This window comes from Hesperophylax consimilis, chromosome 21 (assembly GCF_061612785.1).
Source record: "Hesperophylax consimilis isolate HC1 chromosome 21, BYU_Hcon_1.0, whole genome shotgun sequence".
NCBI classification, from domain to species: Eukaryota; Metazoa; Arthropoda; class Insecta; order Trichoptera; family Limnephilidae; genus Hesperophylax; species Hesperophylax consimilis.
The window spans coordinates 9,181,961-9,199,796 of NC_142856.1; the positions used below are offsets into that span (position 1 = coordinate 9,181,961).

General features: G+C 32.8%; 1 protein-coding gene across 1 annotated transcript in view; it reads left to right on the forward strand.

Annotated features, from left to right (window-relative positions):
* The window catches only part of LOC149413596 (uncharacterized), a 63,792-nt gene extending 52,854 nt beyond the window's left edge, over positions 1-10,938 (forward strand). Inside the window, exon 2 of the mRNA XM_089644431.1 lies at positions 10,765-10,938. Within this exon, the coding sequence (XP_089500557.1) occupies positions 10,765-10,938 (174 nt within the window). The remainder of the gene's footprint in view (positions 1-10,764) is intronic.
* The last annotated feature ends 6,898 nt before the right edge of the window (positions 10,939-17,836 follow it).

Consider the following 17,836-nt stretch of genomic DNA (forward strand, 5'->3'; position numbering starts at 1 on the left):
GGTTTCGAAGATGTCTAAAACAAACCTACCACGATATTATATTCTACTATTGTTCAGAGAAGACAGATTTTCAGCTTTATAATTAAGATTTCGGACAAAGTTAATGTTAAAACAATTGTATATTAAATTATTTCATTTTAAATGGTCGAAAAAGTCAGACGCTCAAGGAAGACATGTCACGACCAAGAGAATCAAATACTTGAGTAGGGTCGTGTCATCAGGCAGAATAGCTGAAGAGTTTGAAGGGTGAGACAATGTATGAGTGTGAATGAAGCAAGAAATGTGTGCCATGGTTGGTCGGTTAGTTAGTTTCTTTAATTCTTTCATACTAAAATCGGTTGTTGATAATTAATAATAATAATATTTGGATGATTTTTATAGCGCCGTTTTTGTGCAAAATCACCTCAAGGGCGCTGATATATGAGTATGTGAAATATTACTGCGTAATGCGTAACATTGCTCAATTTCAATGATTTTTTTTAATTTTAAAAATTTAAATTACTTATGCAAGCGATAATGTAGGTACCAAATTTATTTCGTGAAATAATAATTTTTCATTTGAAATGCGTATTTACTTTGTTAAAATTCTTGACAGATGCTTAGATGAATCAAAAGAGAGGATAGATGTATTAATTTTTATGTTTACTATCATTTGAAAGGTATATTTTCTTAATTACCCTGAGGAAGATATTTTTTCAGTCAGTTTTAAAATTTCTACAATTGTAATATTTCAAGGTTGTTCAAAGTATTACGCTAGTATTTAATAAAAAATATATTTAAAAACTATATCTCCGTACTCGCGCTCCGTGGGCCATAAAACACACACAAAGGCAACATGGCCGTCGCATGTTTTTTATGTTTTCCCTTTCAGGTTTAATATATTCGGAGGCACGTACTCCTAAACGTCACTCACTTCCTCCTGCCCCCCGCTTTCCCCTCATACGCCCAACCACCAACCCTTACGGGAAGGTAAAGGTTATGTAGGTAGGTTTAAACCACCCTTGAATACGAAACCGAGGTTTACCATCGAAGAAATAGGTTTTCTGACCCGTTAAAGATTGGACATTAAAAAAAAACTGTGGAACTTCAATCAATATACCGGGTTTCTCAATATAAATACTATGGTAACAGGAACAAATAGAACATAATAAATGCTTTTTTTTTTAAATTTCTTAATATATATAAACCAAGATAAATATCTTCGGTTTTGTTCTGGCTTCAACATGGAAACATCTCCATATGTTTCAGTAGAAAAATTAACAATTTAGCTAAATAATTATTCGCTTTCTTGTGAACATATTGCGTGGGACATTTATACGCAGATGTATTTTGTTTTGTAGCCTTTACGTAAATATTTTATTTTTGTTTCTAAATAATAAAAAAAGATAAATTGATAAAAAGAGAACAACGTAAAACCAAGCTGTGATGAAACAGAACAGTGATATAATAGAACAATTACAAGATAGTACATAAAAGTGAACATTATGAAACAGAGCAGTGATAAAACAGAACATTGATATAATACAACATTAAAAAAGATGACATCAAAAAGTTTAACCATCGTAACACAATTTAATAATCTGACAATCGCATTCTTACATTATTCTATATGATCATCTGCTATTTTATCCGGGAACCAAACACAATTCGGACTCGATTTACTCAAAAACGAAAACTCATGGAAAAAAAGTTTTTTAAACATGATCGGCTTCAAATTAACGTTGATTTACCATTATTTTTTAATGATAAACTAATGTTTATAAGACAAGGTTTTTATGCATAGCACAAAGGATAACAAATTATTGTAAGCAATAATTAGTCGCTTCAAATATCCTTAATAAATTTTAATGCCATTTATTTTTACTCGGGAAATATTTTCGATTTGTATTGATGTTTTAAGCGACTAACTATTATTGCTTATAATACATTGTTGATTAACCAGTTTCCTGCTTGTACCACCAGTTTCTGGACACCGAGTATAACATTGTTTAATTGACGTTATTTGATATGTTTTGAAGTTATTTTAACATAATTTGAGGTTATCTAAGCTCACGCTAACAAGCTTCCGGTGATTGTTGAATTTTTTTGAACTGAGTACATCCTCTACATTACATGATCAAATTTGTTTTTTTATAAAAAAAACCATACGAAGTTTGAGCACCCACTAGGTCGCTGAAGGACGAATAATTTATTTATTTCAAGGGGTGGGAAAAACATGTTTGACATACCGCAAGTAAATTAGATTTTAATGTGGTGTGTATTTTATTAAGGCAAAAACACTTCAATGAGTAGGCGTACGAAAACTGAAAGTTTTATTTGGCAAATTGCTCGATTCTCCGGGCCGAAGAATGAGGACTGAGAACATCACACATAATTATTTTTTTTATATACAGCCAACTTTGTGGATAAAGGTACAATAACCTACCAAACTGATAAAATAAGATAATTCAAAAATCCAACCATTTTAAAATCTTTACTAAACAATGGACCATGAACAAAGGTCGGGCTTAAGCGATTAGTCAACTCACCCAAATCTAAATTAAAATTTATCTCATTCTCTTATTTAACCAATATCATTGTGTTATTATTCTTATTTGTATTGTTTATATTATGATGCCTGAAGAGTGAAGAATGTTTAAAAAAATAATTGTAAGTGAGATAGTGACGTTTCTTTGAACAAATTTTATAATTCCTTAAAAATTCCGTAAAATTTTATGATTTATAATTAAGTGCGTAGGTATTTAGGTTGATAAAAATCTTATAATTTCAAAAGAAATTTAGGTTATGATTTATTAAATTAAACATGATTAGAAACATGATTTTTTGGACGTGAGATCCACACTAACTGTTCGCATAATTACTAGTCTATGGTTCAGATAGAAAATAAACAGTGAGCAAATGTTTGCGCGCATGGGAACACGCCTTGTTAATAAATAATTCATTTTTATCTACAAAGTAGAAGATTTATTAATAGCCTTTTTAACTATTTAACGGGCTTGTGGGGCCTAAGTGACGCGGGCAACGAGAATGAAAGTTTAACTCGGTTCATTAGGGTGCCCAAGTACCCGTGACCCGAAATGGTTTCAACCCTGGCCTTAACCTTACCCACACCGACGTCAAATACTCACTTCATTTCCCAAGATGACGCTCCAGCGTTACCCTCATATTTGAGTTATTTAGACATTTCACTGTTCAAAATTTTCGAAAATTTATTCTTTGACGGCCTTTTCGGTCGAGGGATAAGAATCTCGACTACCAATCTGAAGGTCGTGGGTTCAAATTTCAGCATGCGCAAATAAATGTTATTGATGCATTTGTGTTACTTCACAATCAATTCATTAAAAATAATACATAGTATACGTGCAAGCTTGGCGGCACTTTCAGAGTGGAAGATACTCTCAGTATCGCCTTGGTGTAAGATCACCAATCAGAATTTAAACGTCGCTTAAAATGGATTTGTTTATAACTATATAAACTGTATAACCTTCCTATTTCCAATCTCCTTTCCCTCCCACTACCTTCAGATTCATAACATACCTCAGTTGGAAATGCTGTAGTCTCACTGGCTCCAAACGGAGCAGAGCAGTTGGGACTCTTATATGTCATTCATATAAAAAAAAATTAAAAAAGGTGAACATTTGACAGAGGTGTAGACGGGTACTGTGAAGATAATATATCACTTTTTTATGTTAATACCGCATAAGGGTCCCAACTTCTACGAACTGTCTGGAACCACCTTTCCAGTGGCATCCCCAATCGGGGTGCGTTTTCAGACTGGGGGTAGTGAGAGGAGAAGGAGATAGGTAAGAAGAAAGTACCCGGCTATTCAGATCTAGCTACCAATTACGACTAAAGCCACCATTCAGACTGGAAACTTGGCTTGAAATGGGTTCAGCCGAATTTGATGACCAGATCTGAGTACCTATGTACAAGGTTACAAGTATTCTTTGTACTTGACATCCTATATTTCTCGTTAAATTTTATAGATTGACATCACGACTTGCACTACATTTCAGCATAGCATGACAAGAGCTATGATGCAGCTAAATGAAATCTCTAGTCCTCTTGACATTTTCAGCATTGGCCTTGAAGGTTTCAAGAGTTATTTAAGCCTCTTAAATAAATTGTTCTGTATTGAACGTGGATTATATAAATTATTAATACACAGGATTAAAAAATAATAATATTAAATCCACTAATTATTTTCATTTAATGGTGCAGTATGCAATTTAAAAGAAATTTATAAAAAACTTGAAAAGCCGTGAAAAAACATTTTTTAGGCAAAGCTAAAATTTTTAAACTGGAGTTTTATAATTAAAGCCTAAAGAATTTGGATACTGTAAGTTTTCAGCTTGGGTACGGGAAGGTTAAGGTGCTTTATGGATCAAAACTCAAAAACTCGATAAACCGAAAATTTACGATTAAGAATATGAATTCCGTAAAAAATCCCATAAAACTGAATGCTTTTAATTTTCGAAAACAGATTCGTAAATGTAATGAAAATTTTACTGTGCAAAAGTTTACTACGCATTTTCCTTTTTATGTCCTTGGAAAATAATGCGTATGTTTTTCATCTTGGGGAAAAGTAATTTGAATTTAACTTTTTTGAGTAGGTTGCGGTAAAAATAATAATATTCCATCATGTTTTTCAATAACCAGAAATTATTATTTGTCACGTAATATTTGTGACCTCTTCAGCACAGTTTTCAGAATCACTTCACGCCCAAATTTCCATAAGTTACGTTGAATTTTTCATCTTATCGCGGGTTCTACCCACAGTATAGAAAAATGCTTATATGAGCGATTTCACATTTAATTTACAGTAAAAAACAAGTGCCTACACATTATATTAAGATCTGTGCCTACCTAGTGAGAAATCACCGTTAATTTATTTGTATTTCGTATTTAATGAGCAGATGAAAAGGAGGAAGGTTTGGAAGTTCTCCTCTCAAGGAGGAAGGTTTGGAAGTACCAAGATATTGAGATATCTTTTTCTTTTCACTCGTTCCTTATTCCCACACCATACATCAGAAATACCATAGTCCATCGAAGCAGCACATAAAAATAATAAATGAAGCGAGAGAAATTGGAACGGTCAAGTGATTCAAATATCTGAGTCGGGTCAACCGAGGCGACGGGTACCGCCACCCCAGACACCATTTATTGCAACATTTGTCACAACAAGTGGCTCGCTGAGTTTAGTGACTGGTGGATGCGTCTGTCCACCAGTTGCATGGCAGTCCGGACCGGGAAAGGCCGATTAAGGGACCCTTTGACCTCTCCAACCGGTATCTTTATTTATTAATTTACGGACAATATGTCCATTAAAACCATAATATTGACACGAATAAGAAAACCTAGATGACAGTGAATGGAGAGTACATGTATGTGAAGGGCAGAGACAATGTAAAATAGAAAATGTACATATAGAAAATATCGAAAGAAGAAAGGATCAAGAAGATGAAGAACAAAACAAATTCTCGAACTATATCGTGGAAACCAGCGGTACAACACGAAAAAATTTGCTATCATTAGAAAAGATAAATATCCAGTACCAAAGGGTTAACATAGTGGATTGTGATCCTTTAACTCAGTGCTACCACTGCTGCAAATTCATGCACACAGCCTCCAGATGCCTAAATCGAATGAATCCATCGGTGTGCCCGCATTGCACGGGTGATCATACTTTTGCTAAATGCCCTGAAAGAGAAAAAACACCGGTTTGTGCAAATTGCACATCGCAAAATAAGAAATATGGCGAGAAAAATAAAACAGACCACACAGCTTTCAGCAACTTATGTCAATACAAAAATAAAATGCTCAAAGTAGCAAGAGACAGAATAGATTTCGAATAAAAATGACAGATTTTTTATATAACGTACTAGACGAAAAAAATAATATTGACGAAAAAACATATAACAGCTATCAAGAATATCGTACCCACCAAAATGACCTCAATCTCAGTCCTTTAATTCTACACATGAATATAAGAAGTTTGGAACGAAACATGGATGAATTTTTGACAACAGTAAATAATGATCTCAGGAAGCCCGCTTGCATTGTGTTAACGGAAACACATTCAAGTGGCGAAGTGGCGTACTATATACCGGGATATACCTGTGTATCTACTACAAACCGAATTAACAAATACAGTGGAATCGTTATGTTCGTACAACATAATTGTGACATATTGTGCGAGGAAGAAATTAATGTGAATGGAACAAACTGCTTACATGTACAAATGAAGTGTTATAACAAAAAAATTGATATTATCTCTCTATACAGAACACACTCGTCTACTGTCTGTTTGTTTATAGAAGAATTAAGACATGTGTTATTAAACTACAGAAACGCGAATACAATAGTTTTAGGTGACATTAATTTAAATATATCGCACGATTATACATCGAACGATAAAGATAATTACTTAAATATGATGGCGGAATTGAATTATGTGTCGTGTATAAACTCTTACACCAGAAACGTCAATGGGCAACGTCCATCATGCATTGATCACATTTTCACAAATATCAAAGATATAAATAATTTAAACTCGGGAATTATAAAAACCTCAATTACCGACCATTACATGACTTCGCTACATTACAATTCAATAATACCTCAGGCGATAAACCAACATTGCGGACAAACTGCTAATAATAAAAAAGAAATATCTGTTGTTAATATCGAATCTTTGAAAAATAAATTGTCATCTGAATTATGGTTAGATATTCTCCGAAGTGATAACGTCAACGAGTGCTGTAAAATATTTGAAAATAGATTAACGAACTTTATAAATGATTCAAAAAAAATTATTCCAAAAGGAAATACAGCAAAATTTCGTAAAATCAAACCGTGGATAACACATGGGCTTGTTGTGTCCATAAGACACAAAGAATGGCTTTATAAAGAAACAAAAAAAAACCACTAGACATTAAATTAAATGTTCATTTTAGAGAATACAAAAATAAATTAACCACGCTCATAAAAAACACGAAAGAAAATTATTATAAAAATAAATTTGATGATTCTGAAAATGACAGTAAGAAAGTTTGGAATATAATCAATGAAATCATGGAAAATAAACAAAATACCAAATGTAATACTATTAAGAGTGTAATACAAAACAATAACATAATTAACTGTATTGAAGAACCTAAAAAAGGAGCAAACGCTTTTAACGAATTCTTTCGCAAATATCGGAAAGAGTCTAGCAGAAAAAATTACCGTGAAAAAAATAAATAAGATGTATATTGAAAATATTCCAAATATAGAAACTAAACTTGAACTCTTCGAACCAACCAATCCGTCTGAAATTGTACAAATTATATCAAAAATGCGAGGTGGTTCTGCTCCGGGATTTGACGGTCTCGCTGTAAAAACACTAAAAATCATTAAAAATTATATTTCTACACCAATCTCTCATATTATAAACAATAGCTTTAAGACAGGAGTTTTCCCGAGCACGTATAAGAAAACCATAATCTCTCCAATATTTAAGTCCGGTAGCCCGGAGGACATTTCTAATTATAGACCCATTTCACTCTTATCTAATATATCGAAAAATTTTGAAAAAATTGTTAAAAAAAGACTAACTGCATTCTTAAAAAAAAACTCGATTATAAATGAAAATCAATTCGGTTTCACAGAGGGAAAAAGTACCCAAGATGCCATTGCAAAAATTTCATCTAGTATTCAGAGTGCCCTGGACAAATCAAATAAATGTATAGGAATTTTTATTGACTTAAAGAAAGCATTTGACAGCATTTCCCATGAAAGACTTATATTAAAATTAAAAGAAAATGGCATTGACCCCTTAGCTCTTAAATGGATAGAAAGCTACTTAACAGAGAGACCTCAAATTGTAAAATTAAACCAAACCTTTAGTACACCACTAACAAGTACATTTGGCATTCCTCAAGGCACGGTCCTCGGACCATTACTATTTCTAATGTATGTAAATGACATTTTCCAACAGAAAATCAAAGGTGAATTAATCTCTTATGCTGATGATACTGTTTTATTAATAAAAGGTCAAACATGGGAACTAGTTAACAAACTTGCAAATGAATGTATTAATATCTTAAAATCATGGTTTGATAATAACCTACTCACACTTAATGCCAAAAAAACAACATATGTATTATTTTCACTACAAAAAATACCTAAACACAAAGTAAATATCATAATCCATGATGAAAATTGTGACAATGTCAACTGTAAACTACTTAATCCTATTTGTACTGTAATCAACTCTTCTTCTGAAATTAAATATCTTGGTGTGATCATCGATGAAAATTTGAAATGGAAAAGCCATATTACGGAGTTAGTAAAGAGAATAAGGAAATGTATATATATATTTGTTAGGTTAAGAAATATTTTAAATGTGAAAATACTAAAAAATGTATATTATGCTCTTGTCCACTCCCTGCTTATTTACGAAATCATAGGTTGGGGAGGATCTTATAAAAACAACCTAAACTCAGTAAAAGTCTCGCAAAAAATTATTATAAAGGTAATACTTAAAAAAAACTCTACTTTCCCAACAAAATTGCTTTTTAAAATGTTTCCAGTACCAAATATTGATGATATATTTAAGCAAACTTCAATTATAAAAATGTGTAAAGAAAAAAATAACACAGAATATCAAGAATTTTACAAACTGATGAGAAATGGAAATCAATTTATTACGCCAATCTTTAAAACAACTCAAATGCAAAACCATTATATTTACCAAGCCATAAAAAACTACAATAATCTCCCTTCCGAATTGCGCTGTATTACGAACCAACAAGAACAAATCAATAAAATCAAACTTTTTTTCAAAAAAAACTTATATTAAAAAAATATATGGATATATTATATTTATATTTTACACATAACATTGAATCACTGAAGTAAGAATCGTGGCTCCCTTATCAGGCACAAGAGCTCCTCTTTTCTGATAAGGTATACATGAGCAATTATGTACCTAAATATTATATTTTGCAAAAAATTGTATGTATTAATGTAACTATGATCTATATTAAAATAATAAAAAAAAAAAAAAAAAAAAAAAACAACTACAAGTCAGAGCATCAATAACGATTAAGTTGTGAAAAATTACACATTACGTATCGCTTTTTGAAAGTCATTTAGACTTACACCAAAAAATGCAATGCTCTGACTTGAGTTTACAAGTCTCGACATTCTGGACAAAGAAGAATGGTACCCATAGTTAGTTGAGTTGTGGATTGAGGAACAACAATTCATCATTTCGGAGTCTACGTGATGGGATGTTGAATTGAATGAGTTGTAACAGTTCAGGTGAGTCGGTTATACTGTTGATTATTTTAAATATGCAAATTAGATCGGAGTCTTTTCTACGTTTTTCTAAAGAAGATAGGTTTAAAGTTTTTTCAATTTCCTCATATGAGTAATCGCCTCTTTCGAGTCCTAACCTCCAAGCATACCTTTTTTCCTTCCTAGAACATCCTCTCCTTTCCCCCTTCCTTAAAAACACCCTCCACACAACATCCCCAAAGATGACGCCGGCTTCCTAGAACATCCTTTCCTTCCTTACTTAAAAACACCCTACACACAGAATCCCTAAAGATGCCATAGGCCCTGTGGAAAATCATTTTCCTAAGGGCCTCCTATGTGAAGTTAATGTAAAAAAGACAAAAATGAACAGTCAATAAAACAAAAGAATAGGAATGTAATGGTTTATGAATGTAAATGAAACAAGGAGGTTTGCCTAGGCTAAGTTGTGTGAGTCTATCTTATCTGCGCTGCGGGGGAACGCTGTGATTGAAATTATTTAATGACAATTACACTTTTCATGGACGTCAAAATGCTCTAGGCTCTAGGGAGGTCTGTTTTTGTAACAAAATTCAACCCACAACCCTCTAAATTAAGGAAATGCTGGTTATTTCACCTACAGAACCCATTTTCTTACCTTACCTTGGTAGTATCTTAAATATCAGTTTGAGATGCCATTCACAGATGGCACTTATCATTGAAGTAGAGATGTCGATAATACAGAGATATTTAAATAGCTCAGAATTATTGCGGCCGGTAATTATTACGAACACTGGCCTAGCCCAGCCCAACTATAATTATCACATCTAAAGTGCACAGTTGATTGTTTGATCCCGAAGTTTTATAGAAGATTGATTAGCCACCGGGACTCACAAAAATTTCGAAAATAGTTATCTAGCAAAATCTCCATTTACTCGCAATAAACATTGTTTGCATAAACACGACTTGTTACTTTGCAGTTCTGGGGTTTTGTCGGAATTGCCTTTTTCTCCATTGACGATAGAACCCTTGAATTGCAAGCAGTAAAGTTCTCCGAATTGAATTGAATCCCTAGGGGGTGTGTACCGCAGCTTCGGAGAGCTTTATCTCCGAGGTAAGGAGTACTCGAGGGCTTTGTTTATTTAAAAGATTTCTCGTCCTAATCCAAAGCTTTCTAAAGTCGTGGATATTGTTTTTAAAGTGCTCTGCGGCAACTCAAACTATTAATAAACACTGGTTTCAATAATGCAAGTTTGTAAAAAAAAATTAGTCGTCTGCTCTCGGCGACCAAAGTCTTTAAAACTTAATTTTATTTTAAACGAATGGACTTTTTATATGAAAATGGATGGACTGTGGCATCCTAAATTGGGTCTGTTGTGAGGCCGAACGACACTTAGGAAATTCCTGGCTGTTTATATCTGGTCACAAAACATCTCAATAAAATTGAAGAGCGTTTTCACAAAGAGAAATATTATCTTTATATAGGGTGTGGGTATGGGTGTGGGTGTGGGTGTGGGTGTGGGTGTGGGTGTGGGTGTGGGTGTGGGTGTGGGTGTGGGTGTGGGTGTGGGTGTGGGTGTGGGTGTGGGTGTGGGTGTGGGTGTGGGTGTGGGTGTGGGTGTGGGTGTGGGTGTGGGTGTCTACGAAATGGCTAATTGACATTTTTAAAAATCTATTTATTTACCTTCTTTAAGGTAAGGTAAGTATATGATGAAAAAGCCATTATTATCTTATTTCAATGATTTTGATTAGGCCACAGGTTATTTTTTTTTCTAAAAATGATTCTATTTAGTTTACCTAAGCTCTTTGAACTCCTTAATTTTGCTAAGTAGATAATTTTTTTTGAATTTAGGGAAATCAACAGTAATTAAAATGTGGTTGGTTTATACATGTGCAATGTACTTAAATGAGAAACCAATTAATGATTTCCTCATTATGCTCGTACGTTAAACAATTAAACAGTATATTTATAAAATTAACAGATATTTTTTGTGTGTACTTATTAACAGTAGGTCTTTTATTTTAAAATTTTAACTAAGATTTTTTTAAATTATATACCATATAATTATAAATATATATAAGTAATTAGGTACTTCGAATGATATAGCAAACATTTTTTTTAAATATTTACAGTAGAACTAAAATGTATTAGTATTTCGCGTTGTGAAAAGTTTTTTTTTTCAATTATGTAAAACTAACTAACTAACTAACTAACCATCACGCCGTTTCCCCGCAGGGGTTGGCAGAGAGGACGGACCGCCAAACAACTCGGTCTTGGCACACACTCCTTGCCTCATTCACATTCATACATCGTCCCATACATACTCTTCTATTATTCTGACTCTTGACATGGCCCGATTCGAGTATCTGATTCACTTGATCGTGCCATGTCTTCCTTGGGCGTCCCCGACTTCTGCTACCATTCGCATTTGCATCATATATCCTCCTTACACTCCTACCTTTGCTCATTCGCTCTATATGCCCAAACCATTTAAGAGTCCCTTTTTTAATCTTACTCATTACGCTTACATCAGCCTTGCACTCTTTGTGGATCTCCACATTCCTCACACGAAATTATGTAAATATTTCTATTTTGTCAAAATTCTCAAATTTTGGCTTCTTTTTAAAACGATCGTTTTTCATGAATCGTGTTTTCTTATTTTTCGTATTTTTTAACAGTTAATTGAATTTGAATTTAAAAATGATCATAAAATTTTCAACCCGACTGATTATTTGCTTTAACTGACTCACGAAAAAAAGTTTTTGTTGATATTTCTCTTCGTGAAAGCACTCAATTGTCTTGCTTACAGTTCAGATTTTTATCAAATTTAAAAATAACAAACAAAGGTCCTCCGAGATGTAATGTTGAAGATGATGTGAGGCCCGCTATCGAGACCCATTTGTACAGCAAAACCTTTTAAAATCAGAGATGTGAAAAATGCATTGACGTTCAAAAAATATATACATTTTTTTTTATATATATATATTTTTAAAATATTTTCCATCGCCTCGTAATTAAGCTCTTAACAACTCAACTGTTCAATATAAGACATTTTTTATCGAAAATAAAGAGAACTGCAATGTTGATAATATGATACTTTTACTGTGGGATTTTGAAAAGTTGAAATACGTCGTATAATATTTTGAATCGACTATCAATAATACTCCTTATGTAGATGGCGATAAGGTTTAATTTCCGCTTAATACCATACGCCTGTTTTGATTTCCGCAAGAAAAAAACACAGCGAAAAAGTGGCTTTTATTTTATTTTGTGGACGTTCAGGCACAAATATTCAAATGTTTTATTTTGCGGACGTTCAGGCACAAATATTCAAATGTTTTATTTTGCGGACGTTCAGGCACAAATATTCAAATGTTTTATTTTGCCGAAGTTCAGGCACAAATATTCAAATATTTTATTTAGCGGACGTTAAGGCACAAATATTCAAATGTTTTATTTTGCGGACGTTCAGGCACAAATGTTTTATTTTGCAGACGTTCAGGCACAAATATTCAAATATTTTATTTTGCGGGCGTTCAGGCATTTTCAGACCAACATGTGGTTTACTTGCAGTATTTAAGGAAAGCATTTAAAACATATATAAGCAATTGAATTTTCAAACTAAACATATATATTTAATTTTGCATTATATGCAAAATGTAAAAAAAATATTACCATCGCCGAGTATAGAACCCAGACCAACTGTTTGGAAGGCAACTATGCTGACTTTTACACCATCAAGAATTTTAAGAATGGCTGCATAATTCACTATTTTTACTGAAAATAATTAACAAATAAATAACAATAACGTATTTACTCACATCATATAATAATATTTCCTCGCACTTTGACTATCTTTTAGTGGAGGGTGTTCCTTTTAACCGACCTTACTAGAGGGGCGGTAAAGTTTGACCCTTGGAGTGGTATGGTTTCGAAAGAGGTCAATAAAAACAAAACACGTGTAATGAGGTTCGTCTCCATCCCTTAGGAAAACCAAGATCATTCTAACACTCTTTCTTGTTAAGGGAACAAAATTTTGGGTTTTATATGTGTACGTTCTGTAAAATTCTTCCGCGCGAGAGTCCCAACTGCTCTCAAGCGTCTGGAAGCAGAGATACTATCGCATCCCCAATTGGGATACGTTGTGAGAAAGACACGAGGAAGATGAAGGTGGTGGAGTACTTGGCTATTAAGATCTGGTCACCAAACACGGCTACAGCCTTTTCAAGAAAATCTTTCAATTTTTTTTTTTTTTTTTTTTTTTTTTTTTTTAATTTTATTTAGTACAGGTGATGATACAATGACACATGTAGATAAAAAATACTTTGACTGCCCAACTAGGAGGAATTCCCGTTTTAGGACAATTCTGAATGATGTTCTAATATTGGTGCGATATTGAGAGATCTTCCACTCTGAAACGTGCCGCAAGTACATTATATATTTTTTAAATGAATAAATTGTTGTATAACACAAAATTTCATCAAATAAAATTTACTTGCGCATGCCTGGATTTGAACCCGCATCCTTCGGATTGCTAGTCGAGACCATTACCCATGGACCACGAAGGGCCTACGTCATCTTTTGGGATGCTATGTAAAAGGTTTTTTTAAGAAAAGAAAAAAATGAAGTTCTGGAAAGATAAAGGGTATAAGTTGAGAGACCAGTTCTTCTTCTTTATGCGCCGTATCAGGTCCCCCCGACGTTGGCGATCACTCTTGAAAATGTCTCTTTGTCTTGCGCTGCCCGGAATAGCTCCTCCACACTTCTAATGCCGGTCCACTCTCGTATATTTCGCAGCCAAGACATTTGTCTCCTACCAGGCCCTCTGCGACCGAATTGAGAGACCAGTTAAAGCTATCAAATCATACTCTCCCGATCTGGCACTCCACGCAGCTGGTGGACAGGCGCATCCTGAACACTCCTCACCCTATAAACCCGGGCACCCTTGCTCAATTACTAAACGTAGCAAGCAGAAGTATTGGTTATCCAATAAATGGTTTGCGGGGCCGGCGATTCCCAAACCCTCATCCCAAATATAATGAACCAAAAAACAAAAATTCTACCAAGTATTCAAATGTGATGTTGTGTTGTGTTATTTTATTACTTAACTCATTTTTTACATGTTCTTTTAACTATAAAAACTACCTCTTAGTCGATTTAAAAAAATTGATTTAGCATGTTATGAGTAACGACTGCGTGATATTTTCATACAAGCTAAAATACCTGAACAAACTGAATGACTATTTTTTTGTTCAAATTGTTATGTCTACTTTATTTAAGTACGAATATATCAACAAAAAAACCCATAGTCATCTACTTTCAAGAATTACCACTTATTTCTGAACCCTGTTTGATAGAGATAAGAAAAATAATTACTTGACCCATAATGTTTTTGTTTTTATGGGTCAAGTAATTATTTCAAGTAATCAATGTTTATTTTATTACTTGACCCATAGTGTTTTTGTTTTAATTTTTTAAGTTGCATTGTTTTTTTTTTCAACCTTGGTTTGCTATTATAGTGATTGCAGCCAACGTTGGTGATTGCAGCGCACTTTATTTTTATCTACTATTTGTTGAAAAATAATAATTTTAACATTGTTTTTCTAGATAATTAAAGCAAATGAATATCTATAAATGCAAAATAATTTATGACGATGAAAAAAGTAGCAAACATAATCATATTCTAACTCCCCTTACTAATAAATGTGTTTTAAATTTTGAACAACTATGCATGTATCGTAAATTGTTATTTATCAGTTATTTAAAGTTTTTTTAAACTTTATTGGTAAGGCCTCTATATATTTAAGTAGACCTAAAAGTAGGCCAGCTCTTGTCCTATTTAATTCAAAACAACTTCAACATACTTTTTCATACATTCTGTACCTATTTTTGTTATTGCTCTGTAAAACAGTATTTTTGTTTAATTTTGTGTCCCTTTAAACGTCTGTAAAAAAACATTTGTAAACATATATTTATGATATAATGCACTTTTCTTTTTTTTCTATAAAACAGTACTTTTTTCACTTCATAACTTAATAAAAATATTCGTGAATCTACTGCTAATATTAATCTGTGAGAAATGGTTAAATTGCAAAAGAATTCTCCAGTAGTTAGTGTTTTACATTGTCTTCATTAGTCTGTATCTGTGTTGTCTCCAAAATATAAGGGATAGTAGTTTTATAGAGAGTACCTTTTTGATATTCTTTATAAGTTATTTATTTACATATTTTATACGCCCTTACGTGCTTTTACAAACATGTTATATAAGTAATAATAATGTGGAGCAGCGATCTTGAAATAAAATTAAGACTTGGTAAATCGGGGCTGTCTATAATACCATGCTCTGGACAACAAGTTTGGGGGTACTATTGATTTATTTATTGACTTGATTTATAGAATTAACCGTAATCTACATTAGTACTTTGTCGAATCCTACAAACTAGATTAGCGTCGATAATGTAGTTTTAGTGATTTGTCTTATATGTAGTACTGTTCTAGTTTCTGTATTATTTTATGTTACTGTTACATGTTTTACTAATATTGTTTTATATTCAGTTTATCAGTTTACTGTTATTTCATGCTCAAAATTAAAAACCATGTAAAAGCCCGGCTGGGAATAAGACCTGGTAAAATAAATTTACCAATTTTAAAACTAAAATTCAAATTGGAAACAAATCTGAGAGTCAGTCTCCTTTCTTTTAAAAATAATAATTCTTTAATTAAGTTGTTTTAATTTATCGTTTCTATAGGTAGACCGAGTTTATAGTGAATGTTATATATTAATAATTAATAATTAGAAATTAATACTGAATTTTCTCAATGGAATCGCAGTGGATTTTAAAGTGAGAAGACCAGATAGAAGAATTATATTCGAGTAAACTTCGAACTAAAAAAGGATATAAGATTTTTAATGTTAAAATGTTTTTAAATTGTCTGTAATGATTCCAAGCATTTGTCATTCTGTATTAGTTACATACTTTTATTTTATTATTATTAAAATCCTATTATGTGGCATTTACGAATGTTTAGACAAAGTTTTTTATGTTTGTACCAATCTGGTATTTTATTTGAATGTTTCATCCATATTTTTTTTATAAATTCAAACAATCTTACTTATAAAGATTCCCTAATACGCCGCTGCAGCGCTGGTATAGGCTATACGGTGAGAAGGGCCGTACACTGCTCGGGTTAAAATATTTACTCATAATAATATTCATGCAAGATTTTTTTAGACTTACGCCACTTTGTTATAATCCTCAAAAATACGGTCATTTTTGCATTTCGCATTTAGTTGCTAACTTTACATTTCTTCAGATGACATTTGCGATGTCATTGATCCGGTCTCCTTTTAATTGCTTCGAAATTTGGCCAATTTGATTTTCCGTTCCGTATTTGCTTTGGTAAATCGATTTAAAGTATTCCTCTGATAGTGCTGCCAATGGGTAATACTGCTTTTTCATGAACGATATTTGAACCAAATTTTTAATAAAGTCCGCGATCTCTGTCTTAATACCGTAGTAATACGTGCCTAATCCTGGGGGTCGGGCAATTTAAAAATCTGTCAGTCACTAATACTGTGACATTAATGGCTGTTATGAATTGTATTGTATCTGATTATGTGTAACGTTTTCTACTAGCCTGTTCTTATCATTAATAAGAGGTAAAAATGTATTGCACCTAAATGCAACCCTTGAGATGTCGATATGTTAATTATCGATAAAAACCTACGCTATCCCAAATATTATATTACAATTACTCTTGCGAATTTCCAAACATTGTTTGTTATTCTGTATAATGCAGTACAGATTTGAGAGATAAGTCTGACATCAACTTTTGAAACATGGCAAATCACTCTGAAAGTATCTGGACTCCGGATCCGGAGCGCAGAGGTTAAGCGGTTAACTGGGAAACTGAACAAAGAATGTGAGATCAGTGCAGGCAATACCACCTCAACCAAGGCCAGCAATCAAGTCGCCCTGCTTGGAATAAACAATGTAGATGGAACTTTGGTCACCTATGACTTTTTTCACAGTTAGGCTCGGGGTAGGGGTTAGGTTGTTACTTGGCTGATATACCAGTGACGATAATATATAAAACGATGTTTTTTTTGTTATTTTAGAAAGCAAAATATTTTGTTAGCAAAAATCTACGTAAATGTCACCTAGACCATAATATCCACCTATGGATTATGTTATAAGCCAAGATGTATGCGCAAACTTTAAATGTTTAAAGAAACAGTTAAATTAAAAAGAATAGTCTCTCTTTTACATATTATCTTACATTTAAGATTTGTAACAAGGTGTGTGTGTGCATAACTTTACTTACATCACATCTATGGTTTTGGTGAGTGGGACCTTAAAAATAACAATAATAAGAATTTATTCCAGAATGTATGCAGGGGTAGTGCAATGCAATACATTCCATATTTGAAATGGTATACAAAATAAGTAATAAAAATAATAATAAGGTAGGTAATAACATAGGTGATTCCGACAGGCACAAAAAAGCGGAATTTAAGTGAAAAAAGATAAAATATAAACACAAAAATGAGTGTGA